Consider the following 19,742-nt stretch of genomic DNA (forward strand, 5'->3'; position numbering starts at 1 on the left):
TGCTCTAGCCATTGTATCACTAAGATGCCCATTCCCATATTTATTCATTTGTCGAATCCTATGGATTGGGTAATCTCATCTTTCTTTTTTCTCTTGGACCTACTCTAGCTGAAACCTTATTGTTAGAGCTTAATTAGGTCCTTCCATTTTCATTCCCCCATTCCCTTCATAACACAACCAGTTTAATCTGACCCAGGAGCTGGGTGAAATTTCAGTTCCAGTCCTCAGCCCAGTCTGAGGTCTTCAGCCAAATAATCAAGGTAGAAATCCCAAGACAAGAGGGAATCTGCAGTTCTGGCACTTTGAACCTGTATGGCTTTTCAGCTGGGTAATAGTGACTGCTGAAATTTTAGCTAGGACAATATGTTGCTCAGACATAGCTCCAGGATAGGAATTTGCAGAGTGTAAACCAAAAGGGCAGCATTCAGGCTTTACCTTGGAACAGACCACTTTAGGAATATTGACAACTTGCAGGTTTCCAAACTGAACTGTCCCCGAAGAACTGGAATAATATAACACTCAATTACCCAAAGAAGGCAGCAGCATGATGAAGAATATACAGCCTTATACCAGACACTTTCTCCAGAATTGCAGAGGCCAGCCAGCCCTCAAAGTCTGAACTCAAAAAGTTAGGTGGAAGAATGAATAAAACAAAAAGAATTCCACCATAAAGAACTATTATGGTGACCAAGACACTCAAGACTCAAACTCAGAAGAAGACATTGACTCCAAGACAGTTATAAGCAAAGCCTCAGAGGAAACAGCTTCAACTACAATTCCTGGAAAAGACAAAGCAAGATTTAAAAAAAAAAAAAAGAACTCAAAAATGATTTGATAAATGATATGGGAAAGATAGAGGAAAAATTAGAAAAGAAATGAGCTGTTAAAGAAAGAATTGAAAAGAAAATTAATAGCTTGGCAGAAGTATAAAATTTGAACCACCCAATAAATTCCCTAAAAATTAAAATGGACAAATTGATATTAATGACTACATAAAACAACAAGAATAATAAAACTAATTCAAAAGACTGAAAACAAAAATAGAAGGAAAAAGTCAAGTAATTCATAGCAAAAACAATTGACCTGGAAAACAGCTTGTTGAGAAATAACAATAATAATAAAGATTGTTGTAGTTCAATCTAGTCTGACTCTTTGTGACCCCATTAGGATTTTCTTAGTAAAGATACTGCAGTGGTTTATTACTTCTTTCTCCTGATCATTTTACAAATAACTAAACTGAGGCAAACAGAACTAAGTGACTTGCTCAGGGCCACAAAGCCAGTAAGTGCCTGAGTTCAGGTCTTCTCTCCACTGAGTAAATTATCTGCCCTAATAATGATAGCCAACATTTATAGAGTACTTAGAATGTCATGCACCATAAGAAGTGCTTTAAAATCATAATCTCATTCCCCCTATAACAACCCTGGGAAATAGAGCTATTATTATCTCTATTTTACAGATGAAGAAATTGAGACAGAGGTTAAGTTGGCTTTTCCAGGGTCATAAGCTACTATGTACCTAAGGCTGGGTTTGAATTCAGGGATTCCTGACCCAAGATTAAGTACTCTATCATATAGTGCTGCTCCTATTTTAGGGTACCTAAAAGCCATGATTTTTTTTAATAAAGACTATTTCAAGAAGTCATAATAGAAAATTACCCAGTCTCTTTTAACCAGAGAGCAAACTGGAAATACAAAGAATTTACTGGTCACCTCCTGAAAGAGAAATATCTTAATGTGAACTATCATTCCCAATAGAGTTAAGAAGTGTTGTCTTTAATACGTGTCTCTTAAGGATTTATGAAGAGCCTATGTGACAGAAAGAAGGTGTAGATTTCTTTCTTGGGATAACTGTCTTGAATATTATTTTGTGAGAAAATCATGTGAAGAGAAGTTTATAAAGAAAATTCTATTAAGATTTTTGAGAGAGGTTAAAAAGTTGTTTCCTGTCATTGAGGGAGAGAAGACAAAGAAAAACAACTAATTTTGAAAAATATTAAGATGACCAAGAGACTTGTCAACTGAATAAGAACAGACCTCTAATTTGTGGATGGCCAGAGCCAAATAGAGCAGGCCAGAGACATGAGAATCAAGACCACAAATAGAAGTTGAATTAATTTCAGAGTAAGGAAAATGATGTTTGCAAAGTCCCACCCCTGTCTTAAGAAGGAGGACTAAAGGCGGATCTTACATGGGACAAATGGGCTGGATTATGACATAATCATTTTTAGATTTTGAGTTACTTTTCCCATGGGCCTGTGGAAATCATATTGTGTCAAGTCTTGGGGGTTATTCCCACCCTGTGGGGAATAGAACCAGAATCCCCTAACAAAAATAGGAGTGTAGTACCCATCAGTGACAAGAAACAAAGATTGTGAATATCAGATGGATATCCCTGGGAAATGGGGGGAGCTAAATCCCTCAGCAAACATCTGGTGCTGGTCCAAGCATATACACTTTGCTCATTCTGAGCATAAAAAGGATTATTGCTATGTCAAGTTCAGGACACAGCCTGCTTGCTGGATCTTAGCTCTGAGAAAGAGGGCATCTCTTTTTACAGACTTTATTCATTATCAGGAGTTAAATGATTTGGAATTGAATTTGTAGACAAGTAGCTCTCTGAAGAGAAGAGAAGGGAGAAGAGAGGGATACATTTATAGTAGTCAAATATTATAAATAGTCATATATAGAATATGACATAGGAAGTGTATGGAGAGAAGAGAAATTTTGAAACAGTTATTGGGGGTAATGAGAGAATTAATGACCAAGGAATGAAAGAATTATCAATGTAAAGAATAAGTAGTGAGGATCTAATTGAGATTAGATACCATAAATTTGTAGGAAACTAGTCAACCATGGTTGAGATCTTTGGCAGCCTGAACAAAAAGGATATGGAATGCATTTAAGTGAATGAAGGTTTGGGTTTGGCAAGACATTAGTTTGTGATGAGAAAAGGGAGCAATAGATTCTAACTCAGAAGACAGTGTATGGTTGACCTGGATAACTATAGGGTCAAGATTATGACAGGAAAATAAAGTCAGAGCAGAAAGGTATAGAAAGACTGTAGGCTGAGATGAAGATGAAGAGGTTTAGGAGGAATAAGGAAGGAAAAGGGATGAAAGGATAGAAAGTTGTGGTCAGAGAAAGGAATTTTGCAGTTCTGGATCATAGAGGCTGAAGAATTATGGGTGACTGAGAATAAGGGAATGATAATTCTTGCTTGTGGCTGAGATAAAGTGAAGTTGTGAGAAGTGATAAAGTTGATGAAGATAGAGTGTTTGAGGACAGCAACATGAATGGAGAGGCTAGGCCTAGCACTCAAGTACTTGTATTAAAGGGGGAATGACCTGGGGATCAGTAGACAACTAGAAAGAATCTCTTTAGCAATGGTCTCTTCAGTTAGGTACATCAAAAAATTGGGGGTGTGGGTAGTGTTCTACTTTTACCCCAGATTTTGAAGATGCCTCTTCTGAGAATGGGAATCATGTGGTTTTTCCTAATCATCACAACCTTTCAGTCTCTCATTTATTATCAATTCACAATTCACAGATGTAGAGCTGGAAAGGACCCAAGAGAAAAGGAGGTCTGATCTGCTCATTTTACAGATAAAGAAAATGAGGCCTAGAGGGATGGTAAGATCCGAATCCAGGTCTCTTGACTCCAAACCAACTTATCTTGACACTGCTTCATAAAGCTGTCCAATTCATTCACAATGCCTCCCATTCATTCATTCAGTGGACAAATATTTATTGAAAGTGGTTACTCCCTGTGTGTGTGAAGATTCAAAATTTAATAGGATAGAAGCAGTTGGACAGTCATTTTACAGGACAATCCTTGTAAGTTGAAACAGAAGAGATTTTCAATTTTCATTCACACATAAATAAAATACATGAAAACCACTCTCCTGCTTTCTCAACATTCCATTTCAACCTGAAATAGTCTTATTAGCTTTGAAAGCCATTGAGGAGAGTCTTACCTTCTAAATTTCAGTCCTTCTCCTACAGACCACACCACAGCTGTTTTTAAGACATTTTATTTTATTTTTAGTTTCAAATTCCATCTCCCTCCACTCTTTCTCACTTATTGAGAAAACCAGAAATGATGCCCAATATACTATGACTTCATGCAAAAACATTGCCATAATAGTCATGTTTCTCCCTTTAAAAAAAAAAAAGCTTCAAGAAAAATAAAGAAGGAAAAAAATTAATCTGCATTCTGAATCTATCAGGTCTCTGATGGTGGATAGCACATTTTATCATGAGTCCTTTGGAATTATGATGGATCAATGTATTGATCAGAATTACTAAGGCTTTCATAGTTGATTATCATTATAGTATTACTATGTACATGTTTTCTTGGTCCTTCTTACTTTACATTTCATCAGTGCATATAAGCCTTTCCAGGTCTTTCTGAAACCATCTCCTTTATATTTTTTTTACAGCATAAAGATAATATTATTATATACCATAACTTGTTCAGCCCTTCCTCAATTAATGGGCATCCCATCAATTTCCACATAGATACTGTGCACTGACTGGAAACAAAATAGATGCTTATTTATGGGAAGATAGTTAAACAAACTGGTACATGAATCCAGTGAACAAGCATTTGTTAAGCACTTAGTGTGTTCCTGGCATTGGGGACACAAAGGCAAAAACAAAATATTTACATTTAAGGAGCTAATAACATTCTCCCAATGGGAGAGACAACAAATAAATAGGAGAAACAAGATATAACTAGAGTAGATGAAGGCTTTCTGAGAGGGGAGGGCATTAGCAACTGGAGGGGATGGGAGAGGGGAAAGGACTTCTAGAGAAGATTGTATTTGAACAAAATCAAGAAGGAAACAGGGAAACTAGAAGGCATGAATGAAAGGGAAGAATATTACAAGAGTGGAGGCAGTCAATGCGAAGGCACAGAGATGGCAGGTGGGGTGATATATATGAGGGACTGCATGTAGGCCAGTGTTGTATTTCTAGAATGTATGCTTAATGAAGGAGAATTAAGAGTAAGGAGACAGGAAATGTAGAAAGAGGCCATGTTATGAAGAACTTCAAATGCTAAACTGTTTGCATTTGATCCCGGAGGTGATAAAGAGACAATAAAAGAACAAAAGATATCAATGAAAATGAATTTAAAAAAAAAAAAAAAGATTGTATCTTTCAACTAGTAAGAATCTCAGAGGAAGGTAAGGTACATCTATAGTATTAGACTTTTTAAAATGCAAGTGATGGTTACAGAGAAGGAAATTGCATAGGAAGAGTTTGGGCTGTTGTGTTGGGAATTTAGGAAAAAGTGCAGCCTTTTGGGAATAGTTTATGATTTTTCAAAAGATAATAACTTTCAATCTGATGATATATATTTGAAGAAATTTGGAGGAAGTATGCATCTCCATTTTCTTGCTAGAACAAAAGTAGAGTGCAGAAAAAAATTAAAATTTTTTGCCTGACTTTAAAAAATTTGAATCACAAAGAAAATGACAAGTCACCTCACTACAAAACAACTTACTTTTCTTTAAAAGGTAAAAATGCCATTACACAACAGTGCAAGTCACCTCTTAATAATGTAATCCAATCCAACTCTACTGAGTTTATTAAGAGTCTACTACGTGCTAAGAACTGAGGGTACACTTAATAAAAAGAAAGGCAGTATTTAATCCTCTGTGACAGGGACCCCTTTTTCAGTCTGATTAAGTTTAAGGGCTTCTCAGAATCGTTTTTAAAGGCAAAAATAATAATAATTAAAAAAAACAAGCCCCATGAGATTACAGAGGAAACAATTTATAATGAAATAATTATTTAAGAAAAATGTTTTTTTAAGTTCACAGACCCCTGGTTGAGTCTTTAATTAATGGTTGGCACTGAAAAAGAGAAAGGCTGCGGGTAACCTTGGAGAGTGCCAAAGGGGACTTTGAGCTTGGCAGCCGGGAAAGGGGTGTGGAGGAAGGGGAGGCGCGGAGGGGGAGTCCAGCTGTCACCTCCAGTGACTTTCTCTTTGCTGCTAATTAGGTCTGTGGAACGAAGCCCATGCATGACCAAGAGGCTGGCCATGAGGGAGAAGGGCCGGCGGCAGGCAGTGCGCGGCCCGGCGTTTATGTTTAACGCCCGCGGGCCGAGCCTCACCGCGGAAGAGGAGCGCTTCCTGGACGCCGCCGAGTACGGTAACATCCCGGTCGTGCGCAAGATGCTCGACGAGTCGGAGACTTTGAACGTGAACTGCGTGGACTACATGGGCCAGAACGCGCTGCAGCTGGCCGTGGGCAACGAGCATCTGGAGGTGACGGAGCTGCTGCTCAAGAAGGACAACCTGAGCCGCATCGGCGACGCGCTGCTGCTGGCCATCAGCAAGGGCTACGTGCGCATCGTCGAGGCTCTGCTGAGCCACCCGGGATTCGCGGCCGGCCGCCGCCTGACGCTGAGCCCCGGGGAGCAGGAGCTGCGGGACGACGACTTCTACGCGTACGACGAGGACGGTACGCGCTTCTCCCCGGACATCACGCCCGTCATCCTGGCCGCGCACTGCCAGAAGTACGAGGTGGTGCACATGCTGCTGACCAAGGGCGCGCGCATCGAGCGGCCGCACGACTACTTCTGCAAGTGCCCGGACTGCTCGGACAAGCAGAGGCGCGACTCCTTCAGCCACTCGCGCTCGCGCATTAACGCCTACCGCGGCCTGGCCAGCCCGGCCTACCTGTCCCTGGCCAGCGAGGACCCCGTGCTCACGGCGCTCGAGCTCAGTAACGAGCTCGCCAAGTTGGCCAACATCGAGAAGGAGTTCAAGGTGAGGCGAGCTCGCTGGAGGGTATGTGAGCGTAATTGTGCGTGCCCCAATGAGTGTGGGTGGAGGTGAGCGTGTGGCTGCGCGCACGCGAGAGTGGAAAAGGCGAGGAGAGGCAAGGAAAGAGTCCTTGGGGCTGCACACCTTACCTGGGTGATTCAGTTCTTAGGGTTTTTTTTGTTTTTTTTTTTGAGTCATGGACCCCTTTGGCTATTTTGCAAAGTCTATAACCTCCCTCCTTCCCCCTCCCTCCCTCCGTAATACCCTCCCCCCGCCTTTTTTCCAGGAGACTAGTTTTAAATGCATAAAATATAATACCTCGAATTACAAAGAAATACAAGTAAAGTATGTTGAAATAATGACGTAATTTTTTTTTTTTTTTTTTTTTACCCCATTCAAGTTCCCGGATCCCCTGAAATCTCTGCATAGACCCAAAGGAGGCTAGGCTGTGCACGCACTTGCCTCCGTGCTTGTGGGTGCCCCAGGGGACAATTAAAGAGGAGGAGTGCGGGGTTCCGATTCCAGCTGGGAGTTCCGCCTCAGATCCTGGGCAGATCCCTTCGCCGGGGATTTCAGTTTCTTCATGGGTAAAATGGGGACATTGAGCTCTGTGCCCTCAGAATATCCTTTTCCATTGGAAATCTAAGATCCCATGATGCTTCTGAGACTGTCACTTATGGTTTGGGGGTCTTCATTCAAGCTGGGCTTCACAGATGACTGACTAACTGAGGCCCAACTGATCAGTTAACAGAGACTGGGGGAGGGAGAGCATCCCAAACTCCAGGTTTTTGCTTGATGTTTACGATATCCAGTTAGAATTAGTCATTTATGGGATCCTAGAGCCAGAGCTGGAAGGGCCTTTGGAAGTAGAAACTCAGTCCTCACATTTTAGGAAGGAGGAAATGGAAGCCATAATAGACTTGTCAAGAATTCAGAGAATACAAATCTACATCCTATGAAGCCAAATCAAGTGCAGTGGTTGTTTTTCTCTTAGACTAGTTTGATTCAATGGACATTTGGGGAAAGTGTGGAGGAATGGTGAAGAAACTCCCTTTGGAGATAGAGACCTTAGTACTTAGATCCCCTGCCACCCCAAACCATGATGTTCTGTTTGCCCTTATACTCTGAGGGAATATTATTGTTCAAACATGTTCAACGCTTCATGATCCCCATTTAGGATTTTCTTGGCAAAGATATTGGAGTGATTTGCCATTTGCTTTTTTTTTTTTTTCCTGAGGTAATTGGGTTTAAGTGACCCAAGGTCACACAGCTAGCAAATGTTAAGTGTCTGAGGCCACATTTGAACTCAAATCTTCTTGACTTCAGGGCTGGTGCTCTATCCACTTTGCCACCTAGCTGTCCCAGTCATTTGCTTTTCCAGATTTTTTTTTTTTAACAGACTAAGTGATTTGTCCAAGGTCATACAACTAGTTAAAGTCTTTAAGGCTGAATTTGAACTCAGAAAGAAAAGTCTTCCTGACTCCAACCCGAGCACTCTATCCATTGTAGTGCCACCAAAAGGCCCCTCAGAACATTTAGAGATAGCTTATTTATTTTAAAAAAAAAAAAAAAAAAAAAAGAGTGGAGAGTTAGTTTGCTATACTTAGCCCCAATTTTTTTCTTCCAGCCCTGTTACAGTTAGTTTGTGCAATAATTAGTTACTTCCCCTCAGAATCTCCTGCCTTGCTGCTGCTTCTCTTACACACTCCCCACACAAACCCAAGAATATTTTGATTGGCTCTTCCTTTCCTTCTGCCTTTATCTGAAACTGGTTTAGGCTAGATGACCTTTAGGGTCCTAAACCTATAATCTTATAAGAGAATCATATATTATAGTAGCTCCCAGTGCTAATGATATAGTGAAGTAAAGTATTGGGTGGAATTCTAGGTTTGGAGTCAGGAAGACCTGAGTTCAAATTCTTCCTTAGACATTTACTGTGTAACCCTGAGCAAGTTGCTTAACTTCTGTCTGTCTCAGGGTCTCCATTGGTAAAATGGGGATAATAATATCACGTTCCTCACAGAGTGGTTTTGAAGACCAAATGTGATAATATTTGTAAATTTTGCAAAGTATGTGCTTTATATGTGTCATCTATTATTAAAGGTTCTGTGATGTCCAGGGGGGCTGCCTGGCTTTCTAGACTAGCATTGGGAAGACCACATCAGCAGCTCTGCTCTATTCTAACTCTGAAAGCTCTACTGCCTGGCAAGCTTTCTTTGTTGCCAATTTCATTCAGCAGTTCAACATAGATTCCAATTGCACATGGCAAAAAAAGAAATAGTGTGTTGTTGAGACTCAGTGTATAATATTGATATGTGTGTGATTCATATGTTTCCTGTGACTGCCAGCATTTAACAAATGCTCATTGAATGGAAGTGACTCCCTATCTTTTGGAGACAGAATCCTAGTGCAGAATTTTACTTATTATGATTCGTTAATAAAAATGTGGAGAGCGCCTACTCCTGAAATGTGTAGCCAAGGATGTGACCAAAAGCAGGCAGACATTTTGGCATAACTTAAAAAGGAATTAGCTAAGATAAATTTACTCAAGACAAGTGTCACTGAAATTCCGAATGAAAGTTGATACAATCCAGGTCATTGGCATTGGTCAAAATCTCCTTCCCTCCTCCCACCAGGGAGTGGAGTATATTAGAAAAAACCAAGGTTGACATTCAAAGGATATAGGTTTAAATCATATCTTTGACACTTACTGCCTGACCTCTTGGGGCTTCAGGTTCCTTCTTTGCAAAATATACGATGGTTTCTGGGGATTCTGGGTTCCTTAGAAAAATAGAGCAACTAATAAATAAGGAGTTTTGTTTTTAAATGGGGATTTTATGAATAAGAAGTAAAATTAATCATTATTGCTTATTAACAATTATTAACAATGAAGGAAAATTGATTTTTTTTCTTTCTCCTGTCTTTTTGTAGATTTTGAATAGTTTTGCCCATTATGTCTGGGACATTTGGCAGAACTGGTCAAATCTAGCTAGTCTGTTTTCAGCAACGTCCTTGTTTCCCCATGCCTTGTTGTGAAGATGCTTATGAACACTAAGATAAATATGAATCCCACAGTGGTGGGATGCCAGGAACCTTTTCTTCTTCCTTACCAGACCTCCAGTGGTTTGAAAGGAATCCTGGTTTGAGAGTCAGAAAATTTTCCATGTCTCCGGTTTGCTACTTATCTCTGTGTTCTTGTGCAAATCACTTTGTCTCAGGAGTTCAGAAAAGCTCATAATGTGACCCATGCCAATTTTTGCAGAATTATAAAACATCAAAAACTCAGCAGAGGTAGATGGAGGAAGAGATAAGAGGTGGACTTTGGAGAGATGCAGAGGAAGATACAAACGTATCTAGTCCTCTGATGGGTGAGACTCTATTTCAAGAGGAAGGAACTTTTGGGGAGAGAGGGGAGGGGAGGGAAGGAAGAAGGGAAAAAAACTAGAAATCAAAATGTTATAAAAATAAATGCTGTAAACTAATAAATAAATTTTTAAAATTTTATTGTAATTCCCTTTAAAGTTTATTAAGTGGGTGACTCTGGTTCAGTGGCCAATCTTCTTTGGAAGTATCCTCTAATCCCTGGTGCTATCATGGGACCAAGTGATTGCATCAGCAGCCCAAATTTCCAAATTCTTTATTGAGTATGAATGACTTAGTGACCTGCAGATCAGGAATCTCACTGCATTATCCCCATCAAATTCTTCCCAATTAAATATTTTCAGTTCTTAGTAAATCATTTTTGGATGTATTTAGCTCATTTCACGATATCCTCCATCCTAGATAGTCTCTGATGACCTGGGAAGAGTCTTTCTCCCAATGGCTTAGACTAAAAGAGCATATGACGGTTTTCAACGCTCTTTTAAATGTAGTTCAGGCAATTTCTTCTGTCCAGTTCTTAAGAATTCCCTAAATTTACAGTCTTTGTGGAGGGCCTAGATCTACCAAAGGCTGATATATCTAGAGATTACAATTTCTCTCAAATACAAAATTGTGCAAAGTCAACAAAGGACATTTTTATAAAGTTTTAATATGATACTACCTGTCCCAGTATAGTCATCTAGAAAAAACAATTATTGGAACTTAATAATTAACAAAAAGGAAATATAATTCAATAAACATTTATTAAGTATCTCTTTTGTATTCTGTACCAGGCATTGTGCCAGGCATTAGGGATATAAAAAAGACGCAAAAAATCAGTTGCTGTCTTCTCAACATTCAGAATATTCTGAATTCTCCAGCATTTTTTTACTCCCTTATGTGGAGATCACATCCATATGAACTTTTTAAGCTGAACAAAAACATAATAATAGAATGTCAGAGTTGGAAAAGATGCTAAAAGTCATCTGGTCCAACCTCTTTATTTTAGATTTGTGCAGATATAAACTCTAACATGTGAAGTGTTTTGCTAAAAATCACACAGCCAAGTGGAGCCAGGATTTTGAACCCTCTGCTCTGATATGTCATGTTGTGTACTCAGTGGGATTTTTTTCAGGATTGTACTTATGAATTATGGCCAGCTTATATACTGGTGCACCCTATGTGTTTAACAACTGACTCAGGGCTAGAGTGTAGAATAATCTTGAAGCTTAACCTTTATTATAAAAATTTTCTCCATCACTTAAGTCTAGTCCCGTGGTATCAGTTTTGTCTGGAAATGTCAAAAATGAGGTCACTAACTTAGAAAATGATATATTAACATATTATATTTTTATTTATTTTGTTATATTTTAATCTAAGCCCCATGCAGATGCATGTTTGATACATCTGGTCTAGACAACTAATAAAATCATAAATCAAGCTTTGATTTATGATATTTGCCTGTTTCTAAAGTATAAATGCTTACACTGAAATGTGTATTGTTGTGATTGGTTTGAACTGACTTGAGCATACTCCTCCCATGACTCTATGACCTTATCCTACCCTCATGTCCTTCTGTCATATATCTTAGGCCAAGAGAAAAAGAGAAAGTATTGGTGCTAAACCAAAGAGATAGAAATCGGAAAGAACCTTTGGAGCTTCCCACTGTCCCATTGCCTGTTGGCAATTTCTTCTTCTCCCCCTCTACCAAACCATTCAGTCTTGCCACCCCAGAGGAGGGATGATGTTTAAAGTACACACCTTGAGGTTGAAAAGAATACAGGAGGAGAGAAGAGAAGAAGAAAGAAAGAAATTAAGAAAAGAGGGAAGAGCAAAAGAACAGAGAAAATGAAAAAGAAAGAAAGAAAAAGTGTTTATATTTAAATATATGTATTATATATATACACACACACACATATATATATATGTACACACATACACACTCAAGAGAGAATGAAAAGGGGGAAAAGAAAAGAAAGAAATACAAGGCATCCAAAAAGTCTGCCTGAGACTTTTGACATATTACATATATTTCTTTTATACCTTTCAGCTACCTGGACATAATTTTACCTATCATCGTGTATTTTCTCTTAATATTAGTCTGTCATCTAGTATCTGGCATTAGTAAATGCCCTTTTTTGCAGTGTTTCAGATACAGTTGACAGTCAAAGTGAATGCCACATCTTCCTAGCTCTTTGAGGATTGTTGTGTATATAAGATAGTAAATGTGAGAAGCTTATTACCTTTGAAAGGTAATAAGAAGAAATATAAACAGGACTGCATGAGCAGGATGTAACTAAATTAGGTTAGGGATGAGCTGCTTGTACAAAATGTTCTTGGATACTTCTGCAGAAATAGAATTCTGGACCAGTGGACCCTTGGGTTAACTCACTATGAGTCTTGCTTTTTAGGGTACTGGTGACAGTGATTTGGAAACAGGAGAACTATGGCCCATTGATGGTGCCATAGTGAATAGAATGCTTGTTCTGGAGTTAGGAACTTATCTTCCTGAGTTCAAATCTGGCTTTAGACACTTATTACTGGGTGACCATAGGCAAGTCACCTAACCTTCTATGCTTTAAGTTTCCTCATCTGTAAAATGACCTGGCTTCCCTTAGATCAACACCAGATCAAGCTTCTGAATGGGTTCAGAACCCACAAATATTAGTTAAGTTTAACAAATTTCAAGCAGAAGCTATTTTGGAAGAACTTCACAAAAGGTCTCTCAAATTGGGGGGGAAGGGGTGAGGGAGAGGAGATGGGTCAGCAGCATAGGGAGACTCAGGGTGGAGAGATCTCAGCATGGGGGGAGAGGGGGAGAATCTACTCAGATGCTCTTAGCCAAAATACAGCAGTGTTAGCTACTCTATACTGGTTCAGAAGCCAGTAGATCAGCAGACTAACTGTGAGACCTCTAGCACAATTACAGAAGGCAAACAGTGAACCTCTGAACCCCAGCATAATGTGAGACTTGGCCATGCCCACCCAGCAGGAAAGAAGCCAGTAGCATTGTCCCCAGGGCAAAGTGAAGCTGCTATTGCCTTTAGAGGAAATTTGGGACAATCTTTCCTTTGCCCTAAGAGTAGACCTCAACCTTTAAAAATGAACAAAAGTGCAAAAAGAGCTCTGATAGCTATTATGGAGATTGGGAAGAACAGACCTAAAACCCTGAGGACACTAAAGGCAAAATGTCTCCAGGTGAAGGGTGATAAGAGTTGCTTTCTAACTCAAAAAGCTCTCTTGAAATAATAAAAAAGGATCTTAAAAGAGAGAAGACAATTGGGAAAGGAATTGAGAGCTTTGGGAAAGGAAATACAGAAATTGTCTGAAGAAAATAACTCTTTTAAAAATAGATTTGGTGAAATGGAAAGAGAAAATAACTCCTTAAAGATATATTTGGCAAAATGGAAAAAGAAAACAGCTCCTTGAAAAACAGAATTAGTAAAATGGAAACAGAACAACTCCCTAAAAAATAGAATTAGTGAAGGGGGAAAAAATTCAATGAACAAAACAACTCATTTAAAAATTCATTTAACCAAGTGTTAAAAGTTGTAAAAGAAAAAAAGTTAACTTGAGAAAATAATTCACTAAAAATTAGGATTGAACAAATGGAAGTGAATGACTCAATAAGACATCAAGAGTCAATTAAAACCCCCCAAATGAAAAAAAAAACAGAAAAAAAAAACCTCATTGAAAAAACTGTCTTGGAAAATAGACCCAAGAAAGACAATCTAAGAATTATTGGACTACATGAAAACTACAATAAAAAAAAGAGCCTAGACAACATATTTCAAGAAATTATCAAGGAAAACTGCCCCGAAGTCCTAGAACCAGAGGGTCAAGTAGCCATTGAAAGAATCCACCTATAACCTTCTGAAAGAGATCCTAAAATGAAAATTCCAAGGAATATTGTAGCTAAATTTCAGAATTATCAGATTAAGGAGAAAATACTATAAGCAGCCAGAAAAAACACAATTCAAATATTGAGGAGCCACAATCAGGATTACCCAGGATCTAGTAGTTTCCACTTTAAAGGATCTAAGGGCCTGGAATATGATATTCTGAAGGGCAGAAGAATTTGGACTAGATAACCAGGAATCAACTATGCAGCAAAATTAAGCATTATCTTTTAGGAGAAAAGATGAGCATTCAATGAAATAGGGGATTTTCATTTATATTTAATGAAAAGACAAAAGCTGAACAGAAAATGTGATCTTCAAATACAGAATTCAAGAGAATCATAAAGGGTAAAAAGGGAAGAAAAGAACTATTTTTTAAAGGTTGAAATGTTTATATCCCAAATGAAAAGATGATATGTTTAACTCTTGAGAACTATATCTTTGTTAGGGGTATATTTAGAACATGAAGATATAATTTGACTTTATTGTGATGATATAAAAAAGAAACTAGGGGTGGAAAAGGAGTTGTACTAGAAGAAGAGGAAAGGGGAGGTAAAATAGGGTAAATTATATCACATGAAGAGGCAAAAAAATCTCTATTAAGGTTGAGTGAAAAAGGGAAGGGATGAATATTGTGTAAACCTTAATCTCATTGGATTTGGTTCAAAGAGAGACTATCAGAGAGATATATTGTTTCACCAAAAAAAACAAAAAACAAAAACTTGTTTTACCCTATGGGGAAGTAGAAGGGGAAAGGGGAGCTGATAAAAGGGAGAACAGAAGTAAAAGGAAAAAGGGATAAAAAAGGGGGAGGCACTGTTAAAGGGGAGGAATGTTTATGGAAGGTGGTAGTCAGAAGCAAAACACTGGTGAGAGAAAGGGGGGAAAAAAAGAAAAGTAAAACTTGGGAAAAATAATATGGTGGGAAATACAGAATTAGTAATTTTAACTGTGAATGTGAATGGGATGAACTCTCCCATAAAACAGAATCATATAGCAGACTGGATTAAAAGCCAGAATCCTACAATATGTTTACAAGAAATACATTTAAAATGGAATAATACCTACGGAGTAAAGGTAAAAGGCTGTAGCAGAATCTTCAACTGAAGTTAAAAAAAAAAAAGCCAGGGTAGAAGGAAATGACAAACCACTATGGAATCTTTCCCAAGACCACCCCAAATGAGGTCAGGAAGAATTGGACACAGCTGAAGAAAATGACTGAACTAGGGCTTGGATTAAAGTTGAAAAGAGATATATCTAGCTTCCACATTAGAGGGAGCTTCCTTACTGTAACGTGCTCTCCTGGCAGTTACAATTACTAGTCTGTCCTAGACCCACCAGAGCACCTTTGACCACTGTCCTCTGCAATGTGAGCTCTACCCGGCTCGCCTCCTCTGAGGCCTTCTAAGGTCTCTGGCCACAATCTCTTGAATCTATAGCTTAATAACCGGTAGCGCACTCAAGAACAACCACGTGTAATCTTAAAAGCCTTTATTATACCTACTCACATAATGCCCTAACTGATGCCCTGACTTGTTGGTTCCCAAGTGAACACCTGGTCAGAAGACCCATGTGTTCACTACCAAAATCCTTACCTCTTTCGGCTACCCATCTTGGCTTGGCCACCCAGTCTAGGAGCCAGGGTGAACAGCACGAGGTTAAAGAGGGCGGTTGCTGCCTGCAGTGGGCTTATATAGGGCCTGTGAGGTCACACACACAGCCAATCAGCGAGAGAGTCACCCATTACAAAACTATCTCAATATGGCCAGGATCCCGCCCAAGGGCAGTCCTAATATCCACAGAAATTACTTCTGGGCCTCAATCCCGATGCACTGTGTCCGCCCCTTTAAAGGGCCCTTACACCTTACAATTAAGCTTTTTTCTCATTTTTCTTGTCCTAAGATAGAACAGCAGTAAGAAAGAGGAGAACCCTGTGAAGAATAAAGACCTTAGTTCCCACACAGCAATAATTTTAAAGGCCCTGGTATCAACACACGATTGTATAATTTTAGAACCAGAAGGGACCTTCTGTATTTTATGTATGGGGAAACTGAGGCCACAGCCAAGGTTACAAACTTGTGAAAATCAGGTCCTTTTCTGGAGGAATTTTTGCCCAAGAAAGTATTGTTTCTCACTTGAAGGTGAGGGGGTTACTTCCAGCAACTCCTAGGGCCCTAATCCTTGATGGGAAAACTCCGACATTTTCTCAGAACTCATTTCCAATTAGATTTTTGCTCTGAGAATATAATTTTTTCTGTAATCTTGGCTCTGGCCTCAGTTATTCCATTTGTTCAGGGTAGGTAATAGTAGGATCAGAACTGGAAAGCTTGTAAGTCCATTAGTCCTTTTTCTTCATACTCCCTTGCCCTAGATTATAATAACAATGACAGTGTTTCATACTGATTCCCAGCCTGGCTTGGATCTTAGTCATTTCAGTTAAATCTCTGAAGTTTTAGAGGTGAATCTTCTTTTTCTTCTTAAGAGGCAAAAAGAATTAGAAGTGAAGATTATTCACCAAAGTAGGAGTGATGAGACATGTAGACAAGGAGTGGGCAGGTCTGGGTTTTGTACTTCCCCTGAAGAGGACAGCAGCTGACCTTGTGTGATACAGCCCAGATGGCCAAACTGAGATACACTAAGCTGAAGATGAAGTGGAGGCAAGTTACCAAGTAAAATGGTCTGGAAAAAAGCCTAGAAAAACAAAACAAAACAAAACAAGATAACGTTAGAACTGTGGTTGAAGAAAGCAGATGAAATTTGACATGCCATGTGAACAAGCTTGCCCAAGATTACGCTGCAAGTGAGCTAGGAGTTAATGGTGCCTTCCTTTAGTTAATATTAGTAAAGATAGATAGATAAAGAGAGATTGATAGGTAGAATATAGTTTGGTATATATAATGTTAGTATATATGTTGATGTAACTCTAGTTAATCTTGATCCATATCTTGCCATTGGACCCAGATAGCTCTGGAGGGGAAAGTGAGGCAGATGACTTTGCACAGCCCTCCCTCACTTAAATCCAAATTCACCTAAAGTCGTAGTCTTCTTCAAGGATGAAGGATAACAACAACAATCTATATATAATGTTAATATACATATAGTATATGTTTATAATGTTAATATATATATATATACATATATATTAGTTTATATATATTAGTATGTATAGTACATATATACATAAATATATATTATACTAATGCTAGCATGTACACACATATATATTCATAGACATATACATGCATGTGCTTGTGTGTATTGCAGTATACATCTGAGGCAGGTTTTGAAGCTATGTCTTCCTGACTTCGAAAACTAGCCCCTGTCCTTTATACCAAGTGGCCTCTCAAAATGTTGAGAACCAATGATTTTGCTTAGAGCTTTGTTTTCCAGCTAATGTGTTGTTTGCACAGAAAAATCCACATCCTTCCTTAGTTTTTGCAGATCACAAAATTCTTACTAAAGCCTTTCCCAATCCCCATAATTCTTGTGCCTTCCCTCTGTTAATTATTTCCTGGCAATATGTTGTTTGTATAAAATTAATTGCATGTTGTCTATCTCATTAATCTGTGAGTTCCTCCAGATCAGAGACTGTCTCTTTTTACCTCTTGCTTTATCTTCAGTGTTTAGTATAGTGTCTGGCACACAGTGAGTGATTAATAAATCTGGATTTAAATAAAACTGGAAGAATAGATTACTACTTTGAGCAGTTTATTTTATGACTTGCCAAGTCAGGAATTGATCTTTGGGATCTCCCCTGGCTCTGAGGTGGAAGATGTCTAAAGGCTGACCGTTAACTCATGCTTCTTTCCTACCTGGACGATGACGAAATGGCCAGTTTCTATTCTGCCCCTATTTCCATGAGTGTCCTCCAAGGGGAGGGGGCTGAGGATGAGCAAGTGGACAATCTGTGCTTGAAAATTCAGCATAGAAATTGGGCTCAGGAGAAAAATAGACCTTTTCCAGGATATACTGATTAGTCCTTGAGGAGCAGTGGGGAGAGGGAGCTTTCTTTTCTTAAAAGTCCTATGAGAAACCTGAACCCACACTGTTGGTCAGTTTTGTCCCTGGCTATACTATGGGAGAGTTTTGAAGGATTCCATTGATCTATTCTCTTTGTGAATGCCTAATCTCACTGCTCATGCATACTTTAAATTAGACTCCCCCCCCCCCTTTTTCTGATTTAGTCCATACCCTGATTCTGGAACATCAAGGCAAATGACTTTTTGCAGGTAAAGCCTTGATATTTGCCATGACTCGTCTTACTGACTCTGACTTGAGAGGTCGGTCAATCAGTTGGACAGTCAATCAACAAGTGCCTAATATGTGCCATTGTGCTATGCACTAGAGGGCTAATAAATATAGGGTCTTGCTTAAGATCCCTTGCTCAACACTTCCCACCAATGTAGTCATAGATCAACACAAAGAAACAAGTTGAAGAACTCCTATTGTATCTCCCTTGATAAATGACTGTGAAGCTCAAGTGAAATAATGTTTAAAAATGCTATTTAAACATGAAAACATTACAGAAATTCCAGACACACTTGCCTGGCTGTTGCTGTAGTGGGTAGAGTGTTAGATCTGAAGTCAAGAAGATCTGAATTAAAATCTTATCTCAGAAACCTACTAGGATGGTGGCCTTTCCCTTCGCAAATCAATTAGCTTCTCAGCCTCATTTATTAAATGGAAGGAGTAATAGAGAATATTCCTGGAGTTATTGTTAGGATCAATTCAGATGAGGTATGTTAGGTGCTTTGCAAACCTTTGCAAAGTGAATTATATGAATGCCAGCTGTTATTATTGTTTTGGGAAAGCTGAAACTATGAGGTCCTAGGGATTGAGAGGGGACCTGGTTTTTTTAAGAAAGGTCCTTGGGCATCTTTAGGGTAGGCTAGAGCCTCAGCTCACAGAAGGAACACAAGGCAGTGATCTCCACTCAATGATGATGTTCTGTGCTCTGGAAGTATGCAAATGAAATTAAAAATTGATTTCACAGAATATTTTTAGCAAAGTGTGAGTTCCAGTGTCCTGGAAAATGTTCTCACAGGTATTGATTTTCTGCAGCCCTTGAGGATTCAATTACATGTCATCAGCCTAGTTCTCTCTTTCTAACTCTGTGGGTACAGACATGTCCTTCAGAGTTCAAAGGAACCTTCCTTAGGAAGGTGGAGACAGCTGAGAGTCTGCACAGGCTTGGGTCAGGGAAAAGTTCTTTATGGTTTTCAGTGACCTGGAATTAGAAGTAAAAGGGTGATAGAGGTCATAAGGCAGTATTATATAGTCAGGAAACCTGGGTCCTGCTCTCACTTGTGGCATAAGTTGGTGGATATGAACTTGAGCAAGTCATTTCCTTTATTTTCTTCACTTCTTTCTTTCTTTCTTCCTTTCTCTCCCTTTCTCCCTTTTCCTTTGAAAACTTTTACTGCTGCCATTTGTGTTGTGATAGTTCAGTCATTTCCAACTTTCTATGGCCCCATTTGGGGTTTTCTTGGCAGTGGTTTGAAGTGTTTGCCATTTCCTTCAGCAGTTCATTTTTATAGATGAGGAAACTGAGGCAAACAAGGTTAAGTGACTTGCCCAGAAGCAAGTAGATGTCTGAAGGCAGATTTGTGCCAGCAAGATGAGTCTTTTTGATTCCCAACCCGGTGTTGCATCCACTTCGCCAACTAAATGCTCTGGCTTATGCTTTACACCACTATTGTTATCTCCT

General features: G+C 39.0%; 1 protein-coding gene across 1 annotated transcript in view; it reads left to right on the forward strand.

Moving 5' to 3' along the window:
* Positions 1-19,742, forward strand: part of TRPC3 (transient receptor potential cation channel subfamily C member 3) — an 87,619-nt gene that overhangs the window by 7,771 nt on the left and 60,106 nt on the right. The window contains exon 2 of the mRNA XM_074276400.1: positions 6,008-6,779. Within this exon, the coding sequence (XP_074132501.1) occupies positions 6,008-6,779 (772 nt within the window). The remainder of the gene's footprint in view (positions 1-6,007; positions 6,780-19,742) is intronic.

This window comes from Sminthopsis crassicaudata, chromosome 6, assembly GCF_048593235.1.
Source record: "Sminthopsis crassicaudata isolate SCR6 chromosome 6, ASM4859323v1, whole genome shotgun sequence".
Classification (NCBI taxonomy): domain Eukaryota; kingdom Metazoa; phylum Chordata; class Mammalia; order Dasyuromorphia; family Dasyuridae; genus Sminthopsis; species Sminthopsis crassicaudata.